The 17212-nt window shown below is 35.9% G+C and overlaps 1 protein-coding gene across 2 annotated transcripts; it reads right to left on the bottom strand.

Moving 5' to 3' along the window:
- Window positions 1-375: 375 nt before the first annotated feature.
- On the bottom strand, window positions 376-12647 carry LOC110097998 (probable peroxygenase 4). Of its 2 annotated transcripts, XM_020824690.2 has the most exons (5): window positions 12476-12647; window positions 12293-12378; window positions 1839-1933; window positions 1306-1431; window positions 376-742 (listed from the first exon to the last, which is right to left on the bottom strand). In XM_020824690.2, exons 1-5 carry the CDS (start codon window positions 12603-12605, stop codon window positions 592-594), a joined length of 588 nt encoding a protein of 195 aa, XP_020680349.1. In that variant the 5' UTR covers window positions 12606-12647; the 3' UTR covers window positions 376-591. The 2 variants fall into 2 exon arrangements, with proteins under 2 accessions (XP_020680349.1, XP_028550671.1); XM_028694838.1 differs by lacking the exon at window positions 1306-1431.
- Between the last annotated feature and the right edge of the window lie 4565 nt (window positions 12648-17212).

The raw sequence follows: 17212 nt of genomic DNA, 5'->3' as shown, positions 1-17212 counted from the left end.
GACTGCAGGCTTGTGGCACAGGCTTTCTGACCCGGGTTGACTTCGGGTTGATTTCGAGTTTCCGGGTCAACCCGAACCCGACCAATTTTTTCAAACGGGTAAAAAAATGAACCCGAACCCGACCCGTTTAACAAACAGGTTGACCCGAACCCGAATTTTTTCGAGCCGGATCCGAATAGGGTTTTGGGTCATGTCAATTTTTGACACCCCTAGTTGGAGGAAATCTTTTTTATTCAAAATCATTATTCTATGTTAAAATATATGTTAAAAAATAAAGAATTTTAGATAAGTTATATAATTTTTACGTTAAAAAAAAAATTTTAATTAAAAGAAATTTAACAATTATGTAATAATATCTGTATACAAATTACATCATAAGGACTTAAATATCATTTGATAAACTTTAAGACTAAGATTATATATGAATAATTTCTATTACACAAATCTTAAAGCTAATCCAATGATATTTAAACCCATCCCTGATATCTTGACACAATTTTTTCTACAGCCAATATATCATGATTTAATATTTTTCCCCAAATAGATATTTAAAAAGTTTTTATTTTTATTTTAATTTTTCACATTACATAATCATGCCTTCTTCTTTGAAGATGCCATCTCCTCCTCCATCTTGAAGAACAAGCTTCCATCATAAAGAGCTCTTATTGTTTCCTTAGGAAGCAAACCATTATCATCTTTACAGAGTGAATACAAGACCTTCCACTCAACCCAGGCACCAACCCTGAAACAAAAAAAAAAATCACTAAGCTGCAAGAGACTAAGGTTTTGTTTGAGACTGCTTTCTTATTGATTCTTAAAGTAACTTTTTAGTACAAAAATAAAAAATTTTATACTTAAAAGCTCTGAAAATTAAAAATTTTATACTAAAAAGCAGCTTTAAGAAGCTGTAAGAAAGTTGTCCCAAATGAAGCTACAGCCTTCTTACTGTTTTCTGAAGTAACTTTTTAGTACAAAATTTTCAAATTCAAAAAAATTTGTACTAAGAAAATACATAAAGCAATAAGAAAACTGTCACAAACCAAACCTAAGGGTTCATTTGTAATAGTTTTCTTAATGTTTTCTACAGCAGCTTTTTATTACATAAATTTCTTGAAAGCAACCAAACTGCCTAAGGCTTCGTATGGGACAACTTTTGGCAACTATTTTTTTACTGCTTTAAAGAAATTTTTGTACTAAAAAATTGTTGTATAAAAAGTAAGAAAACTATCCAAAATGAAGCCTAAAAATTTATTTATTTACAAAAAATATATATTTCTTAGATTCAGTTCATTTCAGAAATCTCACCATCCTTTGTAATCCTTAGGATCTCGATTAGCCCGAATCATCTCCAACAATTCAGCAGAAGTCAAAGCATTAGGGTTGGTATGAGCATGCTTCTGAAATATCTCCTCAAACTTTGCTGGTACAAACCTAATTTATCACAAATGATGTCAAACAATTTAAATCATAGAGAAAACTAATTTTTTTAATCATGTTTATGCTTAGGGTTAGCATGAAGAAAGTGCCAAAGTTCATTGGATTTTCTAGCACAAAAATTTTTTGAACTAAAATTTTTTTATAAAAAAACTGTTTTAAAAAACAGTGAAGAAGCCGTCTCAAACGAATCCTTAAGCAAATAAGTAGTTGCCTTAAGGTCTGCTGATTTACAATGAAACTCAAAGGAAGTGTAGCAAGTTTAACTAAAGCTTTTACTAGTGACTTTTCCCTTCATTTTAAGAAGATGCAGATTTGAATCAAGTAATAATTCCTACAAAGTTATAGTTATGAAATCATCATATAGTTCATCGAAGTTCAGAGCAACTTGCCCTTTGATTTACCTTCCTTGTGCATCATAGGCACCAGTATCACTCCCATGCTTGCCTCTGCTAATGTTCTTCACATAGATTGGAAAGAGAGGAGAAGGGATTTTTCCCTGCATGAAAAAAATGTATTAATATAATTACTATATTGCAATCAATATTCATCCACATCCCATTAGCTTTATCCAAATAATTTTGAGCCGGTATTATGAATACTTATTTTTAATTTAGTCATGATCATTTTTAACAAATCATTATGCATGAGTACTCATACAACATTAGGTCGTCCCTTCTTTCATAATCATTTGACATTAATTTTATCAACTTGTTTACTACATAAATAGTTTACCTTTCATTATGTGAAACCTCTTAAGTAAAATAAGCTAAACTTTTAAACATCATGACATCTTTTGATGTGATGGTTAAAATTTAATTAAAAAACTCTGCACTTAAGCGTGCTTATCCTAGAGAAAAATCTTAGGATTGTTGATTTCTTGGGAAGTTACACCAATAGGACAAACCCGTGAGGCCCATAGGTCAAAGAGGATAATATTTCGATTGTTAAGAGTTTGGGTTGTTAAAAATAGTATCAGAGTAATACAATAACCAAAAGATGGGAACTAAATGACATATAAGACAAAGTGCTACTCCATTGGAGCCACCTCTTAAACCCTATATGGGACAAAGTGCTATATAATGGGAATCACCACTTGAACTTGTAGGGGTCGCCTTTAGAATCATATATATCTGGTAGATGATTATGGGATAAAGATAATGACGATGACATCAGTTACTTAAATGGGGGAGATTGTGAAACCGTGTAAGTAAAAGATGTTATACTCTTAAACATCGAGGTGTTTTTTGGTATAATAGTTGAAATTTCATTAAAAAACTCTGTAGTTAAGTGTGCTCATCCCAGAGAAATTTTGGGATGGGTAACCTTATGAAAAGTTACACCAACATGACAAAACCGTGAGGCTCTTAGGCAAAAGTGGACAATATCTAGATCGTTAATAGTTTGAGCTATTATACATTATATATATGCTCAAATCATCTAGAGCTAATCTTATCATCAATATAAATTACTCTAATACTTCTTCTTATATAATCATTCATTAATTTATTCTTATTAATTTTATCACATAACTATTTAAACATTCTTATTTATGCAACACTCAATTTAATAAGAATTAAATTTTAACAGCCCAATGTTCAGAGCCATACAATATCATCAGCTTAATTATGATTTTAAAAATTTATATTTAAACCTTTATGATATTTTCTTATCACATAAAGCGCTTCGACCTTTCTCTATTTGTAATCATCAAACTTTACATGTATGAGTTATATCCTCATATATATCTCTATTTTTTGTTTATATGTTAGAGCTCCAAAATACTTAAATTTATAACACCTATGTATTATCTTATATTTACTTAAATGGTACTGGTTGCAACCGCCGGCAAGCGGGTGGTGGCCGGCGAGGTTGATTGCGATGAAAATGATTTTCACTCAAAATTATACGAGTTTACTATACCTAAAAAATTAACTATAATACATTGTATTATATTTAGAATACACCGTATTACTTTTTCATCCAACCAAACATTAATATTTTCAAAATCACTGCAAAAGGAATACTTTACATGCATTTTACTTTCATCTAAGTAGTCCCTAAATTGATAGAGAAAAGAAATGTTTAACTAGCCAATGGTGAGAAGGTCAGGCTTGGTACAATTTACCAAACTAACACAGCACTAAATCATTTAACAAAGTTGATATAAACACACATTTGAGTGCTCTTTGCAAGCCGCTCCTCTTCCTCCTTCCCCTCGTAGATTGAAATCTATCATGTCCATCAAACATTAAGCCTACTTGAATCCAATAATAACTATTGCGACTTTGTTTGAAGATGAAAACTCTTATCTGCCTAAGGTGAACACAACTATGACTCATCTTCTTTGCCATCTTACAGAGTGTAAGGCTCATCTGAAAAAAGCTTTTTCAATCAAGATTACAAGGGCTCTATCATCTCCTAAGTTTTGAGATGTCCATGTTATATTCATATCCCATTAACCGCATCACTAGATTTGAATCAATAATTTATCTAATTATTATTAGAAACACGCTAAAATATTTTATGATCTTTATTACGTTCAAGAAGGTACCACTTCAATGATTTATCACTCAATTTCCTAGTGTCCAAAAAAGTCCTTGAAGAACTCTTCACACTCTTGTACTTCAAGAAGTTCTAAAAGGATTTGCTATAGACATTTCATCACTCAATTCTGGTGAAATTTTTTGGATATACAATATTTGGACATATGGTTCTTCGAGTACAGAAAAGATGTTGGTAGCCACCATCACTCAAATAATGTTAACTCAGTGCCTTTACGAGGGAACTTTTTGCCATATATGCTCCTAGCTAATAAAAAAACAAATTAATTTGAAAAAGTTGACAAATAGCCACGTCAATGTGTTAAGAGTACAATCACGAGACTTCTATTTTAAAGCAATTTCATCTCATGTCCATGAAAGACTCTTGATGACATCCTCGTGATCATCAAAATTATTCAGGAGGTCACCATGATAGAGTCAAATGAGAATAGACAACACCTATGAGGGAATTAACTTGAGAAGCAAGATAAAGCATGAAACCCACCGTTGTTTAGCTTGGTTGGTGGGCGAGTACGGTTGGGAAAATCCCAACCCGTGCTCGAATCCCCTCGAGAGGCAACGCCTCTTAAGTGGGGCCCAATCAAGTGCGGGTCAGTAGATTTCTGCTTCTAGGTTAGCCGAGGATTAGCCACACCGCCAAACGCCCTTCCGAGGATAGCAGCGGATAGATAACCCATTCCAAAAAAAAAAAAAAGCATGAAAACATATAATTCTTTGAGCTTGGAGAAGTTGACTCGTCGCTAGTGGAGCTAGACATATCCTTAACCTTGAGTGTTACCAGCAATGATGGATACCATCTATGATAAGGAGCAATTTTTTTCATCCATTGATGATGTTCACAACATCGTCCAACTTGTCTAAATACTGAGTCTTCAAAACACAAAGGATAATCACCACCTCCAAAGCTTTCTTATAGAACTGATTTATTCAAAAAAGCTTAAGAAATCATCCTTCCTGAACCCGGACAACGTCTAGACAAGGCGTCAATTATTGAGAACTGTCACATAACAAATGATTCATCTAGCTGGAGTTGTTCCAATAATTCTCTGAGTTAGGCCTGGAGCCATGAGGTACTCTATGATAGACTTAAACAATGAATGTTTACACATTCATTACAACAGTAGAGAGAATGAAATGTAGAACGGTTCCATTTAATCAGTATATGTAAACAGTGAATACATGTGTACTTATATAACCAAGACATGACTAAAATTGGAAAGACAACTGTTATGCCGACGGTTCAATGCCAGCCCAAAGGCCGGCTCAAGTTTATAGGAGGCGGACAAGTTCCGCCTCCTCTATTGTGTCCACCCAAATCGATGGGTCCCACCCATCAATATGGATTTCAAAATTCAATAGAGGGGGACGGCTAGGGCTTTGGGAGGAAAAATTGATTAGGAAAGTTTTGTATTGAAGAGGATGAGGGGGATTGGGAGAGTTTTTCATGTTTTGTTTGATTGCAAATTAGGGTTTCTTGGCATTGTGCTCTAGACTCTCTTGTCAAGAGATTTGGGAGAGACGGTCCTCCTCTCGAATTGAGGATCAATTGTATCTTGTTTTGTGTTTGCTTGGCTTTGTTTCTCTTATTGCAATCAATCGTTTTGGGGCTGATTTCGCTCAGTTTTTGCATTATTCTCACTGATTTCACCAATTGGAGATAAGTTTGCTTGTGAACTCAAGTATTTCCTATCAACAACTATGCCCCAAGGTAGTTACATAAAGCAGTAAATAGAAAGTGACACAGTGGTGGTAGTAGCGGCATATCCTGACAGTGTGGCAAAGAGTAGCCAAAAGCTCTGTAATTAGCTTTTTGCTGTGTGAGAGGATGGAATGCTCATAACACCGTCCCACAAGTTGAGGGGAGGCTTGGTGCGAAGAAGATGGAGGTTTGAAGCCGACAATGATTTAGTGAAAATGTCAGCAAGCTGGTCTGTGGTGGAAATATGATGAATTGCGATATGTTTAGCTTGAATGCAATCTCAGATAAAGTGATGATCGATGTTCTTCGTACGAGCATGAAAGATTGAATTACAAGCAATGGACATTGCGGAGACATTGTCACAGTAAATTGGAGTAGAGTCTAAATGTATGCAAAAATCTTGACATAATCATCTGATCCAGATAAGGTCAATTGCAGCGGCAGCAAAGGAATGGTATTCAGCCTTTATCGATGAGCGATTGATGGTAGATTGCTTCTTGACGGACCAAGTAACCAGAGCAGTACCAAGTAGGATACAATATCCGGTATTAGACTTCCTATCTTGAGTGTTACTGGCCCGGTCAGAGTCAGAGTCAGAGAAAGCGGATAAACTCATATTTGCCTTAGTGGTTGATGCATATGTTGGCATAAGCGATTAATATCAAATGTTATATTAGGTAGGGTTGTGGTAAGGTACTGTAGAGAACTAGCTAACTGACAGAATAAAGCGGGTTGACTGAATAGAAGTTGCAAAGCAGGATCGCTTGGCCATTTGAAGGGTAAGGGAGTAGATAGTGGCTTGCAGGACAGCATAGCTGCAGTCTTTAAGAGGTCCTGAGTGGAGGCTTGTTCAGACAAATGATACTCATCAGCAGTGCGAATATTGTCGATTCCAAGGAATTGAGAAAGCAGATCAAGGTTGTGGATCTAGAATTTGAGTTGCAAGTTCTAGATGGAGTGGAAATGAACTTGTAATCATTACTAGTTACAAGTAGATCATCCATCCACATAGATCAAGAAATAAATAGTGGTGGTAGTGTTATGGAAGATGAGAGGGGAAGTATCAGCTGAACTTGTATGGAAGCCTTGGGTAATGAGATATAAAGATAAGGTGGCAAACCACTGTCGAGAAGTCTGTTTCAGGCCATAAATGGCTTTATGAAGCTTGCAAACATAATGTGGATGGTTGGTGTCATGAAATCCAGGAGGTTGGAACAAGTAAATGGTCTCAGTGAGTTTGCCATGGAGAAAGGCATTAACCACATCTAGTTGAAAAATGGACCAATTGTGATGTAAAGCAATGATGAGCAACATATGGATAGTGGGAAATTTAGCAACTGGGCTAAAAGTCTTATGATAATCAATGTTGAATTCCTATTTGAATCCTCGAGCCATGAGGTGAGCTATGGAACCATCAGTGTCTCTTAATTTTATATATACATTTGCAACCAATGATGAGTTGATTGTCGGGTGGTGGAACTAAAGACCATGTTCCTTGTTCTTGAAAGGCTCTGAATTTAGAAGCATAGCATGCCTCCATTCAAGAAGTTTGACAGCAGATGTATAATAAGTTGGGGTTGATTGTATGCTATGTTGGAGATCGAGTATGGTATGAGGTTTGAGAGAACCTATTTGTAAGGGGGTGACCATAGGGTGATGGGTAGGAAGAATGGCTGGAGTAGCAGATGTTGAGGATGATGATGAAGTAGATTATGAAGAAGGGGAAGGATTGGGTAGAATGGACGGAGATGATAGAGGAGAGGGGGCTTTTGTAGAAGTGTTGGTTGCAGTAGGTGGGATTGATGGTTGGAAGTATGGTGGAAATGGTGCTAATTGTGGTGGAGTGACTGCAGAAGAAAAAGGCTGGATATGGTTGTAGAGGGAAGGAAATGTATGCTCATCAAATTCGGCATGGTGGGACACAAAGGAGCAACATGTGCTAGGATTGTAACATTTGTATCTCTTTTGAGCTATGACATAGCCTAGAAAAATGCAGGGAGTAGACCGAGGACCGAGCTTATGAGCTGACTATGGTCGAAGCCATCGATAGTAGCGACAACCAAAGGAGCGAAGATGATTATATTCCGGAGGTGTTTGATACAGTAATTGATATGGAGAAATGAATAAGGTAACGGGCGAAGGGAGGCGATTTATGAGATAGACAGTTGTGAGTATGGTATATGTCCAAAATTGAGCGGGTAGCTTTGCATTAGTAAGTAGAGTGCGTGCAGTGTCAAGGAGATGCATATGCTTGCGTTCAGCAATCCCATTTTGCTGCGGAGTGTGACCTGAAGTGTATTGATGAGATATACCTTGCTGCAATAGAAATGATTTGAGAACGTTTTTTTAGGAATTCCCCTCCACCATTGGTTCAAAGAGTCCGAACAGTGTGATTTAAGTGTTTTTCGATTTGTTGTTTAAATTGGATAATGGTGGGAGTAACATCAAATTTATTTACAATAGGATATAGCCATATATAACGAGAATAATCATCAATGAGTAAGAGATAGTAACGATAGCCATCATGAGAAACAATTGGAGAATGCCCCCAAATATCTGCATGTATTAATTTAAGTGAAGCATTGGATAAATTTTGTGGCTCAGAAAATGGTAGCCTATGACTTTTAGCTACAACGCAAGAATTACATATAGAGGAAGAGGAAGAAGAAATTCCTAAAACTGGAAATTGTTTTGATAAAGAGGCAAGGGTAGAAGAGCTGGGATATCCCAAATGTCTGTGTTAGAGCTGAGTAGAGGGAGTGACGGAAGCAACAACAACAATTGGAGAAGAGGATGTTGAGGTGGAGACTGGGTATAAGCAATTATGGCACAAACCGCGGAGGAGCTTGCGGTTGGTCTTTCAATCCTTAATAATGAAACAAACAAAATTGTGTAATTATTATCATTTTTTAGTTGAGAAACGGAAAGAAGTTTATGGATAAGATGAGGAACATGAAATAGAGGATTGAGCAGAGCAGGCGGATCAGCTTACAATGGTAAGAAATAGAAATCCATTTTAGCGAGAGTATACCATTCGTCATACTTGCAACAAGAGCTAAGCCAATGCTTAAGCTCCCAGCTTTCTACTAGTATGAGAACATCTTCGTCTAACTTCTCGATCATTAGCCATTTTTTTGAACTGGAAAGTCTTGACCAATTTGAGAGATCATTCGATGTAGTTGAAAAAATTCGTCATATTAATATTCAGTTAAGACCATATATTTTCTTTTCACCATGATTTTTGGTTAAGTATTTTTGGTTAAGTAATGGAAACTCAACCAAAATCATAACTGTTTCAATATCATCCTTTTCTTTCCTTTTCTTTTGATTGTCTAAATATTCAGCTAAGACCATTCCAACGCTCCTTTTCTCCATGCATAAACTGAACCCACAATTGGGATAAGCACGAAATGAAAGCTGCTTACGGGATGGAGTTGGTAGTAAGCCTTTGTTGGAGTTAAGGATAAGAAGAGGAGTATCGTTGCCAATCAACACTTGATCTGTACCAGAGTAAGCAGTTGATTGTTCGAGAGAAGAGGGATCTGGAGCGAGATGAGCTATGGCACCGCTATCTAAATACTAAGGGGATGAGGCAGAATCAGCAACCAAAGCGACATTTGAAGATGTGGAAGATGGTGAGTGTTGTAAATTTGTTCGATGCCAGCAGGTAAGAGCCAAGTGACCACGTTTTCCTTAGATTTGACAGTCGCTAGAGAAACGAGGATGTCGAGGGCTAGAGGGAGAAGGATGGATGCAGCCACGTCCACGATTCAAAACAAGAGCAAATTGACAGTCTGTGTTGTGCCAGAGGAAGTGATATTGAGGTCTTTGATGGCATCAGTTGCTTGATTAACTTACTCACTATAGAGAAAGGAATACAAGTCATCAAGACCAATGGGTGTGAGCTTCGTTCGAATCACTATCTTGAAAGCTTGATAAGTGGGAGGTAGACCATTTAAGAAGTAAAGAATGACACCCTCTATATCGACGGAACCACTGGCAGTTGAGATGTTATCAATGAGGTGTTTAACAATGACTAGGTATTTGGTCATAGATTGGCCTTGCATAGAGAGTGTGTAGCTCATTTTTGAGCTGGATCGATTGGTAGAGTGAAAACGGCATTGTAAGGTTGTCCAAATGGAGGCACAGGTGTCAAGGTTAAGAATGTGGGGTAGAATGGAAGGGAAGATGGTGGAGATTAAGGCAAGCAAAAGATTTTGGCCGACCAAGAGGCAGGAAGAATATTGGAGCTTTAGTGTAAGTTGACCGGTAGCCGAAAGAAGATGTTTAAAAGGGGGAAGCTGACTATCGTCAAGGTAGCTGGAGAATCCATTTGCAGCAAAAAGTTTAGATATAAAGGAACACCATGTGGGATAATTATCAGGAAGAAGTTGGATATTGATGACATTTTTTTATATTAGAAACAAGAAATTTAAGAGAAGAGGGGATTGGGACATCGGTGTTGGGCTGAGAAGTAGTGGAGGGCGATGAAGTTGAAGGCGTTGAAACGGATGAGTCCGTCATTAGCGGAGAAATGAAGCAGTTGCAAGCGAAGAGTTCTGATACCATGATGAAGCTTAAACAATGAATGCTTACACATTCATTACAACAGTAGAGAGAATGAAATGTAGAACATTATTCCATTTAATCAGTACATCTGAACAATGAATAGATGTGTAGTTATATAACCAATACATGAGTAAAAGTGGAAAGACAACTATGCCCTAAAGTGGTTACATGAAGTAGTGTATAGAAAGTGACACCGTGGTAGTGGCGGCATATCCTGTCAACGTGGCAGAGAGGAGCCGAAAGCACTGTAATCAGCTTTTTGGTCTGTGAGAGGATGGAATGCTCCTAACAATGTAGTCTTGCATGACTAAAGTCAAAGAGAGATTCATAATGCTTCAGACTTATCACCTTTCTAGGTGTTAATCACCTTATGTTATTCCTACAACCCCAAGATGAGGAATCACTACAATGATGTTATCATTATCATTACATTAGTTTTCAAAATGTTGATTGTTTTTTTTTTTTATCGATACAAGATTTCCATGAACATATGCTTAAGCATATGTTTAATTAAAAAAATATCAATCCATCCAGGCAATTTACTACTGCTTGGCTCATCTATGCTCCTCTAATAAGCATCAAGAACCAAAACTTTAAATCATATCGAGGGTTGGGGACTAAAAGTTGGTGGGCAGAAGTTAACCTCTAGCAATAGTCAACTTAATTATATTTTATGCCGTAAAAACCTATGATACCATCTTTTACAAACCTCGATCAAACACATTCAAAGGCATCATTTTGGCATGCCATGTTGAATTGAAGATTCCTGCACATGGCAGAACTCTAACTATGATATGAGGATTGTCTTTAAAAGATCATTTGCTATTTGTTTTAGTCATTCTCTCTAAGAGGAGATCATAGACTTAGAAGTTCAATATAAATATTGGTATTGATGTTGAGAGTCATAGTTAGTTTTGACGACATAGATCGGTCTTATGAGCGATGGTGTTCATTGATATTTTTTGTGACGACAAATGACGAAATCAGTGGGTGTTGGTGTAGCTAGGCAATAATATTTGGAGCATGGTCATTAAAGTATTTTAGTCGAGTGATGATGGGTGGAGAATTGTAGACAAGTGACGGTGGTCAAATGACCATAATTAGAGAATCATACTCATGTGATAGTGGTCAAGAGACTGTGGTTGAGAAATGATTGATGATTGGGAGACAGTAGTTAGATAATAATGGTTAGAATATTGTAGTTGGGAATCGTTGGTAGAAGGATATTAATCAAACAACACTGGTTAGGTAACTTCAATCGAGCGATGGTATTTTGATGGTGGTGGTCTAATGGTGATGGTGGGGTAATAATCTAATGATGGCGGTCGAGCGGTGTTCCTACACCAACAATCGAGCGATAGTCCAATGGTAATGGTTGAATGACAAGGGTTTGATGGTGATGGTTGGATGACAATGATGACGGTTCAATAATAGCAACATACGATAATGCTCCATTGGAGCTTTGAAATTCTTAAACATCAAAGTTCTCTTGAATGGCAACTGGCAAGTCAATGATCCAAGCTCCCTCTTTATATTATGAGTGAGAGCTTCTTTATATTTTTTTTACTTTGACATACTTTGTAAATATAGCCAAAGTCTAAAACACTCCATTGAACCACCCTTATTGATTCTCTCGATCATAGATCTTTTTTTAGCATTAAAGTACTTGAATGATATGTAAGAATTAGATAATTTTTTGATCGTGGGATATGTTTCTAGAGATGTTTGATTTAACCAGAAGTATATGAGATTTCTGAACCATTTAATCATCTAATTAATATCTCAAAGTTTCCAATTTTGCTTCATATGTTTGATTTGGGCTTATTAGGAATCGGATTGGATCACTTTTTTCAATGAGTTCGCTTCATCGAGATATGCATTTTGACTATGTATTTGATAAAATCTGAATTCGCATGGTCTTAAATTTATTTTTTTAAGTTTTCAATTCAAATATCCATCCAGATTAGTATTCGATCAAATATACATATAAACTATCTATGAATATAATTTAAGATTAAATACGAACCGAACGAGTCTTCGGGCCGAGAAAGCCATTGATGAAAACCGGGCCGACGAGGGAAAGCCCCAGACCAGCCCCAATCGCCCGAAACCCTAAAGTCCACCAAAGCAAAATCGTTACTAAAAAAACAAATCGGAAACGGAGAGAACGAAACCACAAGTAACTAAGCAAGAAACAATCCTAGAGAACCTTGAAAGGTCTCCCATGGGTAAATCACGCCGTCCTTATTCCGGTCGAAGAACGCAACGTGCTTCTGTAACGGCGTCATCTCGCCGTCGCCGCTTCCTCCGTCGTCAACCTCAGCCGGCGAACCCGCCATTTCTTTAGAGAGAGAAAGTAGAGGGATATAATCGAAAGGTTGGGGTTTACAGAAGCTAGCGGAAGGTGGAGGAAAATAGAAATGGACGAGACGTTGATTAGTGGTGGGGCCCACAGAACAAAAGAGACGAGTACACGTTTTTCAGTAGGCGAGCGCCGCATGCGACAAGTATGGTAATCGCCGTTGGTTTTTGCAGTGGATGGCATCATTGCCGTTGAAACATGTGGCGCGCTTTCCGTTATAACTCTTAAGTAAAGTCGCATGCGGACGGGCTACATATGAGATATGGAAGGAATCTCTGTTGCATCTCGTCGGCTTCTTCCTTTGAGTGGAAGCAACCGCAGAAGTGATGTCACGCGGCGTGCCGCACACACGCATAGGATGGCAGCACGCAAAGTCGCAAAGCAACGAAAGAAACCTTTTATCTACAGGTATAATAACACGTAATTCCCTTAAAAATAATAATAATAATAATAATAACACGTGAATTAAATGCATATTAATAAAATTTTAAATTTTAATATTGTAATCAGCTGTCGAAGTTATCGTCAAAATTCCTGTTTTTTTGGGATATTGAGGCTAGAAAGCTTCATCTGATCTCGTGGGCAAATATGTGCAAACCTAAAAACAAGGGAGGGCTTGGTATTCCGACGCTTCAGGCTATCAGATATGCCTATGACTGCTCCCTAATTTTTCGGATATACAATTGGGAATCCCCTCTATCTACTTGGTACTTATCCAAATATTGCTCCCCTTGGAAACCCCCTCCCACTTCCTCTTCGACTATGTGGAAAAGTATTTGTAATACTGCAAGGCATGCTAAAACTAATTTTGTTTTCAAAATTACCGACAATTCTCCCATTAGCCTTAAATGGGATCACTAGTGTAAGGGTCTCTGTATTCAAGATCTGCCTCACCATCACTCTCTGACTAGTTGATTCCCTGATAATGCGCGCTTAGTTGCTCTCTTTGACTGTGGTGAATGGCACTTCCCTCCCACCTGCCCGGTTAACATTAAAAATGATATCTGCTCTATCCCTATTGATAGTGTTGGTCGGTACAAATGCTTATCTTGGGGTTCTAGAAACAATTATAAATTTGGATATTTCATCCAAGATTTTCATATACTGGATGATGAGAAATCATGGAGCAAATTGGTTTTGGAATAAACATTATGCTCTCAGATTTTCCATTTATGCTTGGTTGTGTTTCATGGGTGGGTTCAAAACTTCTGATGCTTTACGTAAGAGAAAGATTTATGTTGATCCTCTGTGTATTTTTTGCCAATGTTGTCCGGAAAGTATTACCCACCTATTTTTTTAGTGTGATTATACTTTTTACATCATCTCCAATATGTTGTCTTTTTGCTTAAATACCTTTTTTATGAGGCCAAATTTAAGTCAGGTATCTGACTTTTTAGTCAATTGCGGTACTTCTAACGATGCCAATTTATCTGTTAACCTATTGACTCTTTGGACTGCTGTTTACACCTTTTGGAGTGAGAGAAATGGGCGGAAATTTGCTAACTATATTAAAAGCACCACAACTATTCAAGCCCAGATCAAGCAGGTGGTTACTGTTAAGCTTACTAAATGGAACAAATGATGGAACTGCTTGGTTTTTATTTTGTCTTTCTTGTGGGGGTCTGTTGGCACCCCGGCTATGCCGTGCTTCTGATCCTGTTTCCTCATAGGGATATTCTTTCGGATACTCCCTACTGTTTGAATTGTTGGCTGTGGGCGATGATGTGCAGGTTTCATCCTCCCCCCAGGATGGCGAAATCTGCAACATTTACATATTTGATGGCATTTTTTTGCAACCGGGGGCCAGCTCATCTTGAGGATGAAATTTTGAGTTTTCCTGAGCCTACCTGTGATATTACCCCAACTGCTTTGAGGTTTTTTGATTTTTTGCCAGGCTATCATGTTACGCTTGGTGGGGATCAGTTTCTTTCCAGCTCTTTCATGTTAATTCACTTCAGCCTACATGTGTAATTTTGGCACTAATGGTGCTCTTTTTTTTTTTCGCTTCTCTTGCAGCTAGCTGTCACAATTTTGTCTTTTGGTTTCTTTTACACATGTAACTAGTTCTTTACTTTAATGAAATTCGGGCTTGGCCTGCTTTTCCAAAAAAAAAAAAAATTATTATAAAATATAAAATAAATAAATTTATCATTACAAATAATAATAATAATAATAATTATATCCTAAATTTAGGACTATTGTGGGCTAGAATGTACGAGGTGATAGGGTTCGAATTTTTCGTCTAAGCGTTATATGGATATTCATCACACAAATATATGAGAAATAAAGCATCAGAATTTTTATGTGGAAACCCTAGAAAGGAAAAAATCACGGGGTCACGCTAAGTTAAAAGAATTCCAATAATGTTTGATTGAGGTACAAGAGGCTGCTTGTGCTTAAAATTTAGGAATATCAGATTACAATAATTCTCTCCCGGATTGAAATTCAATTACAAACAAGAATTTGATATTCAATAATGTTGGGTATTCGGGCTGAATCCTAGAGTCGCTTGGAGATCGGACAGAATTCCAGCGTCACTTGGAGATCGGGCAGAGTTTTGACGTCACTTGAAAGTTGGGTAGAACTCCAGCGTCACTTGAAAGTCAGATGAAACTCCGACGGTGGTCGAGGAGAAGCTTCTTCCCTCCTCTTTTTTTCTTCTCTTCTTCCTACTTGGGTCAACTCTTAAGAGAAATGAGGGGCTATTTATAGTTTTTTTAGAGTGGCGTGACCCGTAAATAGGAGGATGATCAAGGGCTATTTATTACAAATGAGGACTGGTTTCGATGGACGTCCGATATTAAATCCTTTGATTATGGACTGTTCATCAGACATTTGAAGGTTTTAATGATATCAAAATTTGGCGATATTGGGCTCGTTGTATTCGTCTCATCGAGCCACTCGATTCGATTATAGGCATGTGATGATTGGAAACCGTTTGGTAATCCAATTCGTGGTTTGAACCTTCCATCAACGCTTTGGGTCTTCGATTCAGACCTATTTGTGCTCGGATTGAGTTGATTTTGGTGCGTTGGGTTTGTATTTTTGAGACGGTCAGTTCGGCTGTAAGTTTACTGAAATTGAAGTTCAGATGGTCCCAGGTTTAATTTTTGAAGCTTCCAACCTGATTTTACCTCGAGATTCGTGCCTCATCAAGATATTTCTTTATGATATATCAAGGACCAATGCATTTTTTTATGATATTAGATATTGCATTGTATTATTTTAAATATTTATATAATCAAATTTTAGATTTATTATTTGTAATAAATAATATTGAAAGAGAGAAATTAAATATTTATTTTTTATGATATTAGATATTGCATAAAGTCATGAGTTTTTATTTGTTAAAGACATACTTTTCTTCATCACATGAGTTTGAGTAAAATATTTAATAGGAACATTGATATTAAATAAATAGTTATATTAAATATTATTTTTTATTCTTAAAACATTTAATATGAAATCAAAGATAAATAATATAAAAAAATTATATTATTCAATAAAATATATCAAAATTTCAAATAATTTTAAGACCTAGAATTTTTTAAAACATCATATATGAATGGAATAAAAAATAGCAAAATCAAATTCTTATTCATCTAAATATTAAATGTTATATTACAATAATTATCTAGTAGAGTTTTTATTCTAGTGAAACGATTTATAAAGATGAAGCGTGGTAAGCTTACTTAGTATTTTTCAAACATCAACTAAAAGCATCTCAAAATTTATTTTAAAGTTTTTTTTTTTAAAGAAATGATTATTTATTTTTTTAAAAATAAAAGTAAAATAAAAAGAAAAAGCACATTAAATACAGTTACATGCTACTCTTGTTTTTTTGCAGATTCTATCCAAACAATTGTTATACATTAATATTAAACACTTTTCAAGTTGAATGTTAAATAACTAATAATTTTAGACAGAAATACTTTAAATTAAATCATAGTAAAATAGTAAATACCAGTAATAAATGTTTTTACATAAAAGATTTTTTAGTGAGATCAAATCCTAAAACTAACTGGCTGATAGTGTATGTATAATTATTGAAAAAATAAATATTTTTTTATTTTCCTATTATGGTAATCAATAATTCATAAGCTTGACAACGTTAAAAAAGAATAAATTGGAATATATATTTTTATATGAAAGATCAAATTAAATGCATATATAATTAATGCAATCAACTAACATTTAAATACTTGTAATATTAAAGGAATACTTATAAAATTATATGTTCAAAATATTAAATATGTTTATAATTATTAAGAAATCTCATTTTTATAAAATAATATTAAATGCTTTTTTTTATAATATTACAGACATCTCCCAACCATTTTTTGTGACATTCAGCATAAATAATACAACTTGCGTTACATATTTATAATCAATGTACTCTGCAATTGAGATGATGGTAGCTCTTGTAACTGCTATATCACTAACTAACAAAGTTGGATTTTTTCGCAGTCGTGTTGAGCGGTTTTTTAGAACCGCTTGCCAAAAACTCATTTTAACGCACAGTATATCATATCATAATGGGCTAATCTCTGCTGTTTTTTTTTTTCTTTTCGGTTTTCACAAGAA

This window comes from Dendrobium catenatum, unplaced genomic scaffold (assembly GCF_001605985.2).
Source record: "Dendrobium catenatum unplaced genomic scaffold, ASM160598v2 fragScaff_scaffold_576, whole genome shotgun sequence".
Taxonomy (NCBI): domain Eukaryota; kingdom Viridiplantae; phylum Streptophyta; class Magnoliopsida; order Asparagales; family Orchidaceae; genus Dendrobium; species Dendrobium catenatum.
This window is presented reverse-complemented; position numbering and strand designations above follow the sequence as displayed.